Source organism: Mauremys mutica, chromosome 4 (genome assembly GCF_020497125.1).
Source record: "Mauremys mutica isolate MM-2020 ecotype Southern chromosome 4, ASM2049712v1, whole genome shotgun sequence".
Classification (NCBI taxonomy): Eukaryota; Metazoa; Chordata; order Testudines; family Geoemydidae; genus Mauremys; species Mauremys mutica.
Window position 1 is genome coordinate 41,027,711 of NC_059075.1, and position 13,993 is coordinate 41,041,703.

The 13,993-nt window shown below is 49.6% G+C and overlaps 1 protein-coding gene across 1 annotated transcript; it reads left to right on the forward strand.

Moving 5' to 3' along the window:
• Nucleotides 1-100: 100 nt before the first annotated feature.
• On the forward strand, nucleotides 101-7,477 carry NGB (neuroglobin). The gene is made up of 5 exons (XM_045012589.1): nucleotides 101-611; nucleotides 686-793; nucleotides 2,347-2,458; nucleotides 3,803-3,922; nucleotides 5,411-7,477. The coding sequence occupies exons 2-5, from the start codon at nucleotides 690-692 to the stop codon at nucleotides 5,555-5,557; spliced, it is 483 nt and encodes a 160-aa protein (XP_044868524.1). The 5' UTR covers nucleotides 101-611; nucleotides 686-689; the 3' UTR covers nucleotides 5,558-7,477.
• The last annotated feature ends 6,516 nt before the right edge of the window (nucleotides 7,478-13,993 follow it).

Below are 13,993 nucleotides of genomic sequence, written 5' to 3' on the forward strand. Positions count from 1 at the left end.
AAAGATTGATGGAAGGGAGGGAAAGAAAAGTGACACTGTCTCTTTAAGAGCATCGGTGAAAGTGTTGCTACTGGGAGCTGCTCTGCGAGACAGCCAGCTGGGAAAGTGCTGCTGATAAAGGGAAAGGAGCTAGCTTCAGCTCCAGATCCTTGCGCCTGATAGTGTGTGACAGGCGCAGAGACAGGGACCGAGTCAGGAGCACAGTTATCACCCAGCACAAAGACTGGGAGAGGGAGACACAGAGAAACGTGTGGTAACCAAACCGCAGGGGGCAATTAGAAAGCAACGAGTCCTTCATTCTCGTAGACACCAGGGAACAATATGGATCTTCCCCAAGGCACTCAGGTTTCATCTAATTGCTCAGAGAGAGGCGCTTTCTAAACCACCTGTGCTGCTTCCAGGCTGCAGGTGGCAGGGCAGATAGGAGAAGAGTTTTTGCTCTATTTGTAAATCCCAGAGATGTGATCACAAAGTCTTGTGCACTCTGCAGGGAAGAGCATCCTTGGCCCTTAGGGAGTGAATGGTGTGTGTGCGTCTCAGCTCGAGGCACTGGTAGCCCCAGATACTTGGATTACTAGGAGATCAGTGCCACCTGTAACTCAGAGGGCAGAGTAAGTAGTGCAGTTACTTTCAGAAGAAGCATAAGGTTTGCCTGGCTCTGTTCTTAACCTCCCTCTTTCTACAGTAAAATGGAGAGTGGAAGATTATCCAGCACAGAACAGGCGCTGATCCGGGAGAGCTGGCAGAAAGTGAGTAGCAACCTCCTGCAGCATGGCATCGTCTTGTTTACCAGGTGAGTAACAGGCTGTTCTAGCAACAGGAGGCATCTATAGCAGGGTAACTCATCCAGATATGGAGTAAGCACCTGGGGCACTCGCTAGCCTGTTTCTTAACCATCCTCTCTCCCTGACCACCATCCCTGAATTAAGCAGTGGGAGCTTTCCAATCCCTGATCAGAAACACTTTCTTCTCCTTGGGAATGATTTATTTTTTCTGGCTTCATCTCATTGCTCCTTTTGTTCATTTGTTGTGATTTGCACCCTGGATAGAACAGGATTATGAAGAAGCTTGTTTGCATTTAAATCTAGAAGTTTGTTAAAAGGAGAACAGGGAGAGTGTATGGGGTAGAAGACTGTATTTTTTGTGCCTTTGCAATGATAATCCTCATTTGTTAGCAGAAAAGATATTTCTGATGTTTAAAGAGCTGCTCGCTCCTTGTGTATATGCTCAACTCTGTGGAGTGTATCTAAGTGGCTTCCTAATTGTTTGTGACACTGCAGTCTTCAGACACAGATAGAGACCTGGCCACTGGGGAGAGGATCAACTAATTCCAGGTTCAATCCCAGCACAGAGGAAAAGGTGCATGGGAGAGAACAGCTGAAAATCCAACTCGCTGCCTCTTCCAAGCAAATGAGCCCCTAAATTAGGGGCTAGAGGAATGCAGGGAGATAAAAAAAAAACCTGAAAAGTCCTTTAAAATCATGGATCTAAGTTTGTGACGAGCTCCCAGCTTCTCCACAGCCTGTGCAGAATGGAGTGTTGCATCTGGGGAAAAAACAGGGCCCAACAGAACCGAAGAGAGAAGCTATCTAAGGGGATGTTTAAAAGTTTTGTGAAAGGGGGGCGGATGTTGCAGCTGAATGTAAAGATGAGGTTGATTGTAGGAGATTAGGGAGAAAGCAAATTGGCCATTGTGTGTATGTCTGTGTGAATTGCCATACAACAGAGTCCTAGGAATGGCATTAATCCATTGCATCTTCCTGACCTCTTGCGCATTTCACCAGTATGTGAGTTATACAGGGACTCTAAGCTGAAAAAGTTGGTGGAAGGCGCCTAAATAGGAAGCCAGTGATGGTCTGTGAGCTAGGGGTTTATATGACCCTGCTCACTAGGGTATCTGGCTGCAGCATTCTGGGCCTTCCTGAAGTTGGTCGAGTTGGGATTCAGGAAATTTATAAAATGGGGAATTGCAAGAGCTGAGATGGCAAACAGGCACAAATAAGGATTTCAGCCAAGACAGGGTCAGGCTAAGGATGAATTCCAGCAATGGCTTGGAGCTAATGCTAGGGAGCCATAAACCTACTAGTGAGGAATGGGGATTTGGGCTAGAGTAACAGGCTTTTTTGTAGCCAGAGATGATCTGAACTGTCCCAAATTATTAATCTTCCTTTCAGAACTCTATGCTTTTCACATGATTGGTGGTGAAGTCAGGTCACCCTTTGGGTAGTGCTGGTGAAGGCTGATGGATGGATTGAGAGGGAGGGAGGGAGGGGTCATCCTCTTGGTGAAGGTGGAGTCACTTTATGAGGAGTGTGAAAAGTTTCAGCGTTTCTCTTTCTGTTGCAGGTTGTTTGATCTGGACCCTGACCTGTTGCCCCTTTTCCAGTACAATTGCAAACAGTTCTCCAGCCCTCAGGAGTGCCTCTCATCACCCGAGTTCCTGGATCACATTAGGAAGGTAAGGGATGAAGAGGCCGATGCGGTCAGTGATGCACAGTATAGAGCAAATTCCCTGAACGGGAGAAGCCCTGAGTAGCAAACTCTGCACTGGGGGGCTAGGTCTCTCTTACGTCCGTTTGCCATGAAATGTCAGGCAACTCACTGCCTGAAATACAGAGACATTAGTGAAGTTCTGCCGGGGAAAATCCCCATGTGTACAGCAATGAGGGCGGGGTGCCATGTGTCCTTACGCTCTCACTGCAGTTATTGATTCAATGAAAATCAAAGGACTGGGTTCTTATTCTGAAATGTGCATGTGAATTTTGTGCTGCTTAGATGATGGACTGACCACAGTAGAGACTGAACGCTCTCTAGTTACCTACACACAGAACAGGGACAGTACAAGCACTTAGATATCACAGTGATGGCATGATACAGAACCCTAGCTAGAGAGAGAGGCCATGGGCAAAGTTCCTGCTGTAACTAAAGGCCAGTGATCTCCTCCTGAAGGTTCTCTTGCTGCAGCAGCAGAGCCTGAGAGCCCACAGCCCCTTAAGTTACCTATCATGGGACCCATCATGAGGGACAGTGTTATACACATTCACCTCATCCTCAGACATGGAGGATAGAGATGGGGAAATAAAATATCTATATATCATCTTGGAGGATCCTGGTGTGTTTAATGCAGCATAGCAGAATCCCTTCATTCAGCGCTGAAATACAGTCACCTCAGGGGTGGAACGGTGCAGCTATTTAGTGACACACTACAGTGCTACACGATGGTTTGTGACAGGAAATGAAGAAAAATTCCATATTCTACTGAAACTGAAAGGAAAAATTAGGGAGGCAGAATGTAATTATCCAGGTTGGAATTTGACCAACGCTTGCCAAAAGGGTCATGGGAGCTGTAATGGTCACTTGTGATCACATCCTCAGTTTCAGGTCTCATCCAACAAGCTACATTTCCAGCATCACAGTGTCACAGAGAGAAGAGGGCCCCCTATTGAATCACCAACACCACTTGCCATACCACCTGCTGTCCTGGTTAGCTTGTGAGATCTGGTAGGATAACAGCCTCATAAGATGAAACGATGTGGCCCTTGAGTTTGTCTTTGCCAGAAGAAAGAGATGACGTACACAGGTGGGGATGGCTGTGGAAAACACTGTTTTTCAATAGAATACAGGTTTCCATCAGGGTCCGTGAAGTTCTGACCAAGCTCTTTAGCATAATGGAGCAGAACAGGCCTTCACTGTACAGCAGGCTAAGAATGGCTCCATGACTGATGATGAGAAGGCTGTTTGAAAATTTTGTTCCCAGCAGATGTTCTCTGCTAATTCTGTCCTCTCTGGATTTCCCCTGCAGGTGATGCTGGTGATAGATGCTGCTGTGACCCACCTGGAGAACTTGTCCTCTCTGGAAGAATATCTCACCAACTTGGGCAAGAAACACCAGGCAGTTGGTGTGAAGGTGGATTCTTTCTCGGTGAGGCATCTTCTCTCTCCATGCTACTTCTGCCACAGCATTCTCCCAGCTTCATCCATGGTGCCATCCTGATCCACCATGAATGGCAGTGCATAATTTCCTCATTGTGCCATGAAGCTGGGTTCTAGGACTTCTGCACATATGTTGCTGGGTTATTTAACTCTGTTGCTGGGCAAGAAAACTGGCAGCCCAACGCAGTCCCAGAATCTGAAGCACCTACAAGGTGACCGTGGGCGTGCTCAGGGGGAGCAATCCCACATGCTTACTCTTTAGGTGGATTTGCGCTAGCTTGAGTTGTATTCCCTGCTCTCTCTGCCCCGCATCCTAAGCTCGATGGGCAGATTCTGAGGGTGCCATTTGCAAGGGAATACAGCTACTTCTCAGGCTGCATTTGCCTGGCACAGGGTTATTGAACCTCAGCCCAGGACAGTGCCAGATGTGTGATCAGTTTTCCCAGCGCTCACCTTCCCTCCCTCTCCCAGGTAGTGAGGCTACCCCTATCCCTCATTTCAGACCCCAGCTTCCCCCCATCCTACCAATGAGCAGGAGCAGAAACACTAGATAAATGACTTGCGATTATGGAAAGCATCACGCGTGTTACCTTGAAGATGCATCGGCTTCATTCCTTTACCTCTCTGAGTGTGATGTCTTGTGCCACTAGCCATAGCCTTTGGCAGACTGAGCTAGAATTCCCATTACTTGGTGGATAATTATCCCTCTCGGGTTTGTTTCTAGCAGCCTGGATGAGGGAGGTTCTGTGGGGAGCCAGTGTGTTTGTTCCATATCAGATCAGCTATTTATACGGTGTCACCTGGACTGCCATGTCAGTAAAGAGGGTTGGGTTTGGGATGGTGTGCCATGTAGTGGAGACTTCCCAGGGTAGGATGGGCTCTGACTATCCAGTTTAGTCTGATACACTGTGATCTTTACCTGCTGCTGTAAATAGCTTCTGAGTATGCCTCAGTTTTGCCTACCTACTTTCAGATGTCATCACCAGCCTCCCCTGGTGCTAACCTAGGGGAGAGTGCAGACTTCCTGCAGCTGGGAGCTAAAGTAGATCAATAATCTTGCCTAGAGTTTCACCTCCACTCCTTTCTGCCGAAAAGCTTCATTCAGCACTGGATTGTGCTCCCTTCAGAAAGGGAGCTATGAGGGAGATCAATTGAGAGCGTGAGGGGAGTGGGTACAAAGCAGCGTGGAGCAAGGGACGTCGGTGGGGAGTGAATCAGCCCACAAGAAGAGGTGGGTGGGCAGCTTGGAGACATTTTGGAAAATTGTAGGAGGATTAGAGAGATAGGGAGGAAGCAGGAGTGGGGACATGGCACCTGTTGGGTAGGAGCTAGAGAAGCTGTGTTGTCCTGTTCTGGGCAGTGCAACAGGGAAGGCTCACAAAGGATATGAAGAATAAATTCAGCAGGAGAAAAACTGACATCATGGCTGTCCTGAGGCATCTGACCTCTGATCCTGGTGCCTCTGTTTGGTTTGCAGGCAGTGGGAGAGTCCTTGCTGTTCATGCTGGAGAAATGCCTCGGTACTGCCTTCAGCCCGGACGTACGGGAGGCTTGGACCAGGCTGTATGGTGCCGTGGTGAAAGCCATGAGTCGTGGCTGGGATGCACGTAAAGAGGGGAAATAGCCCTAGCAAGTTTAGGCTCTGGCTTTCCTGTTCCGAACCCAGCAGCAGCTCCGAGGAGAGCGTTGACTCTCCCTTCCAACCATGCCCATTCCAGGGCCATCTCGGTAGCCCTCTCTGTCTTGCTTTGATATTATCCACATCTTTGCCTCTGACGATGGTCAATGTGTTCCCACCCCTTAATTACAATGAGCCCTTGCATCCACTTCCAGGGGGCAGGGTAGAGCTGGGCTCAGCACGCAGAGATGGAATGAGCTTGTCACAAACTGAAGCTGCCTTTCCTCAAATTCCAATAAGTTTGTCTCTCCACCTAAATATTCTCCTGGAGTCACTGCAGGTCGGCTAATCCTTGCTCTTTATTCCCTCTGCATTTGCCCTAGAATAGATCCCAGGCCCATCCTCATGTAAGGTTAATCACAGCTGTGTGTATTTCCTAGGGAGAGGCTGAGCAGTGTAGCTTTTTGAACGTGGAACTGGGTTAATCCTAGTGTCAGGCGGCTCTTACCAGGTCTGAGCTGCTAGCTGGCTGGATTTGGAGTGACTTGGCTGGCTGATTTAACCTGAAAGCCAGCTGAAATGCAGCAGCTACCAGTGCTTTTTAAAATGTCTTCCCCTAAAGTAAATTACATAAAGTAAGTACAAATACAGACTTTGTATTAGAATTAAAGTGACAGATGCAGCTTTCTCCTGGGAGCAGCTTCCAAAAATCATCCTGGTTCTTGGCCAAAGAGAATATAGCTGGAATTCTTCCCATTTACTGATCATTTATATATTTATAGCTTCCTGGGCCCTTCGGGATAACTCCTACCCGTCACTGAAATGCAGCCACTCCTGGGGTGGAATAAGACGCCTGATTAACAGCATACAACAATGCTGTGCCCCACTTTAGGACAGGAATTGAGTAAGAATCCAATATCCAATTGAAAATACGGGAGGAATGTTCAGGAGGTAGAATGTAATTACTTTAATTGGAATTTGACCTGAACCCAGGGAATAAGATCCTGATTCCTGTGAAAAGTGTCGCATGGGATTTTAAATGACCCCACGTGGCTAGGAACTCGGTTTTATGTCTTATCTGAGACATTCCTCCTCCAGAAGTACAGCGCACCCTGTTTGGGGCGTTGGTACTGCCTGAGGGAAGAGCACATCCTACTGAACGTCCAGCACTGCTTCCTACAGGGCCTGGATTTTCCATGCAGATCTTCCATCTGAGCACGGACTAGCTACGACTCACTGTTCTGTTAATGTAACTGCTACCCAGTGCCCTCATGACCCTCACCTTGTAACAAGAGCTCATGTCTGTGGTTTTGGAGCAGGTCTGTGCCAGTTGGCCAGTTAGAGAATCCTCAGTTGCATATTCTAGGGAGGGTAGTATGGGTGTCCTGGATATGAAATGCTCACTGAGTTCACTGCATCTCTGATGGCTGCAGCTTCCTTTTAGCCAGAGGGATCCTCGTCTTCTCTCCTTATAGGTTTTTGGGCTCCACTCTTCTTTCCCTCTTCTGCAGACTCTGACTATGGCACCAGATCTCCCCTCTTACTACTCTCTCTCTATGGAAGCCAAGCTGGGTGGATGTGGTAGCTCTCCTCTAACCTGCAACTCCTGGCTAGTTAGGGAGGGGGAAGCTGGGCCTGGATCCAGGAGAACAGCGCTGGCTGTGCCTGGAAGGGAGAGTTAAGTGCTCCCCTGTGGAATTTTGAAAGGTGATCAGTGCATATCCAATACCTTCTCTGCTGCTGTAAACCTATGAGATCAAAAACTTGTTTGTGCGTGCTGTGGCTGGGTGGGCAACTGCGTGTGCTGAATAGATGTATGTGAGTATGAACGACCCCCTGTCCAGCTTTCATAGCCCCTTAAGCTCACCTGCTCTCTGCCATGTTTTGTGTAATTCCTAAGAGAAATAAAGCAGCTGTCTGTGTATGCCTCCTAGCCCTGTCTGGACTGTGTTTAATAGACAGTTGTATAGCAACAATGCTAGTATTAAATCACACCTGCCAGGGACTGATGCAAGGTGACCTGCAAAGGATTTTTTTTAAAACGAGTCTCTGCCTTTTTGGCTTATTTATGATTTCAACATAAAAGATCTGAAAGGTTGAAAAAGAGGAGTGGGAGCGGGAGGGTTTTATTTTATTTCTGTGTGACTCTTGGAGATAGTGCGAATGTCAAGTCTGGCCTTGCCTGGCTTTGCTGGAGGACTGCTCGGTGGCTTCAGATGTCTATTGGTAACTTTTCCCCATGTCTCTTATTGGAAGGGGCAGGCTGTTGAATCTTTAACAAAAACGTTTTTTCTACTAATGGCTTGTTAACCGGTGATGTTAAATAGCCCCTAATGGGATCAAAATGTTCTGAGCAGCAGACCAGTAATCCCTTCCCCTCTCAATTGTTCATCTTCTCTCACTTCCGTGATCATGCCATTGCGCTAATTCTCCAGTTGCTGTCAGCTGTGTCTACGCTGGGGAACTGAAGCAGTGGGATAGCCCTGCTGGAAGCACCTACTAGCAAAATATTCACGCTAGCTATGTTGCTTCAGGTTAAGGAATACTGTGGTTTTCCCCATCTCCCTTCTATACTGTACCTAAGCTAAACGCTAAAAAGGCTTTTTTTCCTTTACAAGTCACTTCCTAGAGCTTGCATCATGCCTGAGATCTAGGTAGATTCTACAGGTATTATACCCGCTTGATTATGGGGGAAACCGAGGCATGGATGTCTTGAAGCAAACCCAGGCCTGCAGGCTTCTAACCTCGTGCTTTGACCACTCTCTATGCACTTGGGAGACAGGCTAAAGGAGTGTTCAGGATTGGAGAGTGCAGCAAAACAGCTCATGCGTCCTAGACCAGAGAAGGGTCATCTCTGTAGCACACACTAGCAGTCTTGAGGGTGTTTTATGGCTTTCCTGTCGAATTAACCCTTTATCATAGCAGCATTTTCCAGCCCACCAGTCACACCGATGCTCTAGCCAAAGAGGCTTTCTACCCTATTCTGCTATGCCCCCCATGGCCAAGCCTTGGCTATGTCATTTTGCATCAGGCTGCATTATGTAATTTTTTAGCCCCAGCTGTGAGAGAGTTTCACACGCAAATGACTCTAATCAGCGGAGTGGTTTCTCTGAGTGACTGAGTGCTCTGAAGTGCAGAATAACAGTGCCCTAAACAATCAGTGCCCTAAACAATCGTGTTAGTGTCGGATGACCCTTGCTGAGCTGCCTGTTCTGCTCAGAGAGAGGGAAGTGAGAGCTATCAGCCAAGAGGTTGTGATTACAAAGACTGTGCAGAGAGGTCTCTTGCTCTCGCTCTAGGCCTCGACACCTACACTAAATCTTTAATGCTAACCTTTAAGTGGGAGGAGACTGGGGGGAAAGACATTTCTCTGGGGTCTGTCTCTCTCCCCCCAGAAATGGTCCATTCTGTGATGAAACACTTAAACAAAATAATTGCTGTTATTTAAGTAGGACCTACAGTTCACGGGATGGGGGTGAGAGAAGAACGGGACTGGGCTGTAAAATCAGCAGAGGGAGCCAGTGTTAACTAACTTGTAATGAGAGTCAAGTATCAGAGGGGTAGCCGTGTTAGTCTGGTTCTGTAGAAGCAGCAAAGAATCCTGTGGTACCTTATAGACTAACAGACGTTTTGCAGCATGAGCTTTCGTGGGTGAATACCCACTTCTTCGGATGGAAGTGGGTATTCTTGCATCCGAAGAAGTGGGTATTCACTCACGAAAGCTCATGCTGCAAAACGTCTGTTAGTCTATAAGGTGCCACAGGATTCTTTGCTGCTTGTAAAGAGAGTGACTCCACAGCAACCCCAAAAGCTGTGTTAATTTCTTATTTCCTCTCCCCACAATCCCCAGGGAGGGATGAGGCAGTCAGGGATTGTCACCAACTTCCATGCTTCCCACTTGTGGTTTGCCAACAGTTCAGCCTGGTGACCTCTCCTTCCCGCATCTGTTTTTCTTTTGGCAGGGGAACCCCAAGAGCTTCATTCTCATAATATCCACTACCCCACCTGCCCAAACAATTCCTGATTCTACCTGTCCCCACCTGTCACTCATGTCCTATCTGCCATCCCTGAAAACCAAAGCCACATCTACTTTCTCATGGGGATGGAGTCACTTGCATCAGATCCTCACACTACCACCAGGCTTTCCTTGCCCTATATGCACCTTCTAAAATGACCTTCTGTGCCACAGTCCCCCCCCCCCGGCCAGATCTGTTTCCTGTCCGGTGCACCAGACCTCTTTCCCTACAGCCACTTCAGGGCTGGCCATGCACTCTACCTGTATCCACAGTTGTCAACTTTCACGTGATAAATAAGCACCCCGACTTCCACAATAAGCCAAAAATCAAGCTAATCCTATTTCAAAACAAACCAATTCCAAAGAACCCCAATACTCTATTTGACTAGATCCCCCCGGCATGCAGTCTGGGACTAGTGGGCCCACTGTGCACTGCTGACTCTCTTCCCCCCTTGCCCCTGCTTGTCCCCGCTTGCCGGGAGCCAATTAAAAAAAAAAATCAACAAGCTACAAGCCAACCAAGCTACAAGCCAAAAACTACCCAACAAGCAACTCACAAGCCAATTAAGCCAAAACTAAGCCCAATTTCTGCATTTTTTTTCTGTGGGTTTGGCATATCTGCCTGTATCCTAATGGTTGTGAGCTCCACCAGCCTCCCTCCTCCACGAGCTTTGCTCCTGAGAATGCCTATGCAATGGGCAGAGTGGGGCACTAAGAACTTCACCGCCTAGATGCACAACCACTGTGTGTAAAGGAACTGGAGTTCCACACCCCTCCCCCCCCCGCAGGTCTGTACAGCCTGGTTCTCGAGTCAAGGCTGCTCCCCAGTCTCCATTGCTGGAGGCTCAGGGTAATTTGTCTCTATCCTGCCTGCTTTTTATTAAAATCAGGATGACAGGAGAAGCAGGAGCTCTGATTTCCATGGTAACAGTACCGTGAGCCTGCCAGGGCAGATGGCTGCCTGCAGCAGCACACAGCTCACTGGGTAACCCCTTCCCACTGCCCGGAGCACAGCGAGGAGTCCCAAGGAGAGCAGCGCTGGATAAGCATTAGCATGAATAATGCTGTAGCAGCAGCCAGAGGCCCCTGTGTGCCGGGCCTTGTGCACCCTCAGTGCTTTGGGGCACAGAAGGGCTCTCACTAGATAAGATGGGGTGGAAAGGCGAGAAGCAAGAAAACCCTTTGCCTGCCACATTCAACACTCTGCTCCAAGCTGTCTCAGAATGGGAGAGCCCTTAAAGGGGAAAGGCTGCCTGGCCAGGAGGGCCTGAGGGGAGATAAATGTTTTAAAGCCTCTCAGGCTACTTTGGCTCCTCTACGTGCTGGGGGGGGGAGGGATTAATTTTCACTCCTCTACTGTCATTTCAAAAGCAGTGGTCCAGGGGCCTGTACACCTAACATCAGGCCCCTGGTGTGACGCTCACGCAGCCCCCTCGCCTCCTGCAGCCCTGCGGGAAAACTGTCCTCCCAGCGGCAATGCTGTGGTGCCTGCTCTGCCAGCTGTTACTGCTCCCCTCTGCTGGGTTGCAGGCAGATGAGCAGCTGGTGAGTGGAGGAGGTGGCTCTGGCGGAGAAGGAGGCGCAGGCTGAGAAGCAAGATAGGGTGGGGAAGGGAGCACACACAAGTGTACCCACACGGGTATGGGAGCAAGGCTGGTTCCAGCCAGCAGAGGGCAGAGGTTGGCTCTCAGGCCTGCTTACATGACCCAGTATTTACATGGAGTCCACTGCAGGCAGCATTACCTAAGGTTTTCCTTTGCATTCAGTTAGGCTGCTGCCTTCAGCCTTTTGCTAACTGCAGCTGCGGCTGCGCCGGGTTCCAGGTAGGACCCAGGCTGAATCTGGATAGGTGGCAGATTGAGCAGCAGATCTTCCCTGCAGCCCTGCTGTGAAGGGAAATGTGAATGTGCCCAGCTGTCGGATCTGGCATTATTCTATACGCCTTGTTCTGTCTCTCCTCCTCCCCTACTCTGTCCATTTCCCCACCCCACTCCCCAGGCATGGCTTTTTCACCATGGCCCCTCTTACCCATCGGCTCCCTCGCTAAAAATGTTTTTACTCCAACCTGGTTCCTCTTTCTCCCGGAATGCCCAGACCTCCTCTCCTGAAGCATGTGGGAAGGGTGTGCAGAGAGAGCGCTTCCAGTTTGACATAGTGGTAGATCAGGCAAAGTGGGGAACTTTTCTCCCCTCTGGCTGGAGCAGCACAGCGGATCTGTGGAGCCCATAGCAGGGTACTTTCACCCCAGGGTTTGGAACCAGCTGGGATGAGTCCATATACTGCGCTGGTACCTCTCTGAAGCTACTGTCTTGGTCTCCAGACCCTCAGCTGTCATGAAAAGAAAAGGTCTCTAGCTGCTTTGATTGTGATGAAAACTTCAAAAATGTGACTGGAGGGGCCCCAAAGTGGAGGTGAGTCTGCAGAGAATTTGGAACAATAGCTTCGAGAGGTGGGAACTGCTCCACTCACCTAGGAGCTAGTTGCCCAGTGTTGATAATTTAAATGTCACAATTTAATTCACCACTGTCCTTCCTCGTGTAACAAAAGAGAAGAGAGGGTCACACATTGGCACAATTTGCTTTGGGGGATGGTTCTTTTTGGTGTCACAAGTCTGTGGTAGGGGGAGTATTGCTATCTCCTAACTATGTGCACTGCCCCCCTGAAAACGAGGGGTGGGGCATTCAGTTCCATGGGGCTCAGCACAAGCCCCAGGAGCCCCATCTGCACAATCGATGCAGCCTCTTCTGGTGGCTTGCCAGGACGAGTCTCTACACCCATTGACTCTTTACCTGGCCCTGTCCCACACTCTGGGAAGTTCAGTATATTACAGGAAGGACCCAACTAATCCAGCTGAGGTCTTTCCTAGGGCAATCACATTCCAACCCCTTGCAGTCTGAGTCTGAGGGAACAGGTGCTGGGTCAGTCCAAGCTGTAGCCCAGCCGGGAGTCCACAAGCAGGAGCTGTTTATTTGACGTGACGGGCATGTGTCACTCAGGGATGGGACAGATGGGCTGCCAGGAAGGGGAGCTGTTTTCCTGAGCACCTCATCCCTATTAAAGGGCAGTAAATTAGACCAAGGAGGAGGAACCACGTCGTCTTGCAGTGAGTATCCTGGAGCACTCACTGCTGTGAGAGGCTGGAGAGCAAATGCAAGCTCTGGCTTTAAAAAGGGTCTGGCCTATGTTTATGCACTGTAACAGCAACCCTCTGTGGACTCCCCCAGAGCCAGTGTCTTTCACGTCACACCTCCCTGCCTTTCCTGCTGCTTAGGTGAGCGTAGCGCAGTGTAAACAGATGCCATTTACGGCAGGCAAGGACTGGGCAAAGTCATTTTATTCAAGGCACGGTCATAGCAATAAATAACAAGAAAGATACAGAACTCTGGCACATTCCTATAGTGTGACAGCCAAGGGAAAGTCAGACAAGGAGCCAGAGCTCCTCAAGGACACCATGCCACTCACAGGCACTTTGCTTCCATACCAGAGAAACAGCAAAAGAGAGAGAGGCGTTGAGGTTAGTTGATCAGGTGCTGATAGCATCAAACTGGATCCAACAGGAGAGGCAGCATAAGGAACAATCCACCTCCCCACAGAACTGGGCCAGACCAACCAGTGGGTGGAGACAGCACAGGGTGAGGTTAGACAGGGGCACAGTTGAATGGGGGTGGTGGCCAGGGAGTAGCTGGCTGGGGTGACATGGGTGGAGCTGTGTAGACACCACAGTGTACATGGTGATGTATGAGGTGGGCAATGGATGGGGGTGTATGTGCAAAGGGACAAATGAGTGTTTGGCTGAATGGCTGCTGGGGATGGGGGTTACCATGGACTATGAGATGCCAAGAGTGCTTCAGGCACTGAGCCCAGGAGGGGTTTGTGATGTGGCCATGTGCCCACAGACAATGAGAGGGTCACCCATCGCACCAGCATCTCTGCTTTTGGAGCTCATGTCCCCCTCCCCCCTTCCAATTTTGCCATCCCAAGTCCCATTCTTGGGAGCTGCTTTCCCTGGCCTCAGTAATATTATGACTTTTCACTGCCACTGTCCCATGCCACCCATCAGCACGCTCCCTCTGGCACCTATGGGCATGACTGAGGGCTAATGTGACACAGTAGTGGTGCCTGGGAGGCTGGAGCCTGGCCCTGAGGAGCTGAGCATCCCCGCCCCGCTCCTTTCAACCACCAAACACCCATCACTCTCAAGGGTGCAGACAGGCGGCCTGGCTTACCATACCCACCTTGTGCTCGCTGGAGAACATTTCTTAGATGCTAAGCACTAAACGCTCCCCCTCTTGCCTGTGTCCTGTCCCCTGGGGACAGAGCTGTGCCCCTTTCACCCCCCGACCCCAGCCTTTCGAACCACACGAAGGGGACCAGGCCCACTTGCTTTTGCTTGGCTCCTCATTTGTGCACCAGCATCATCCCCACAG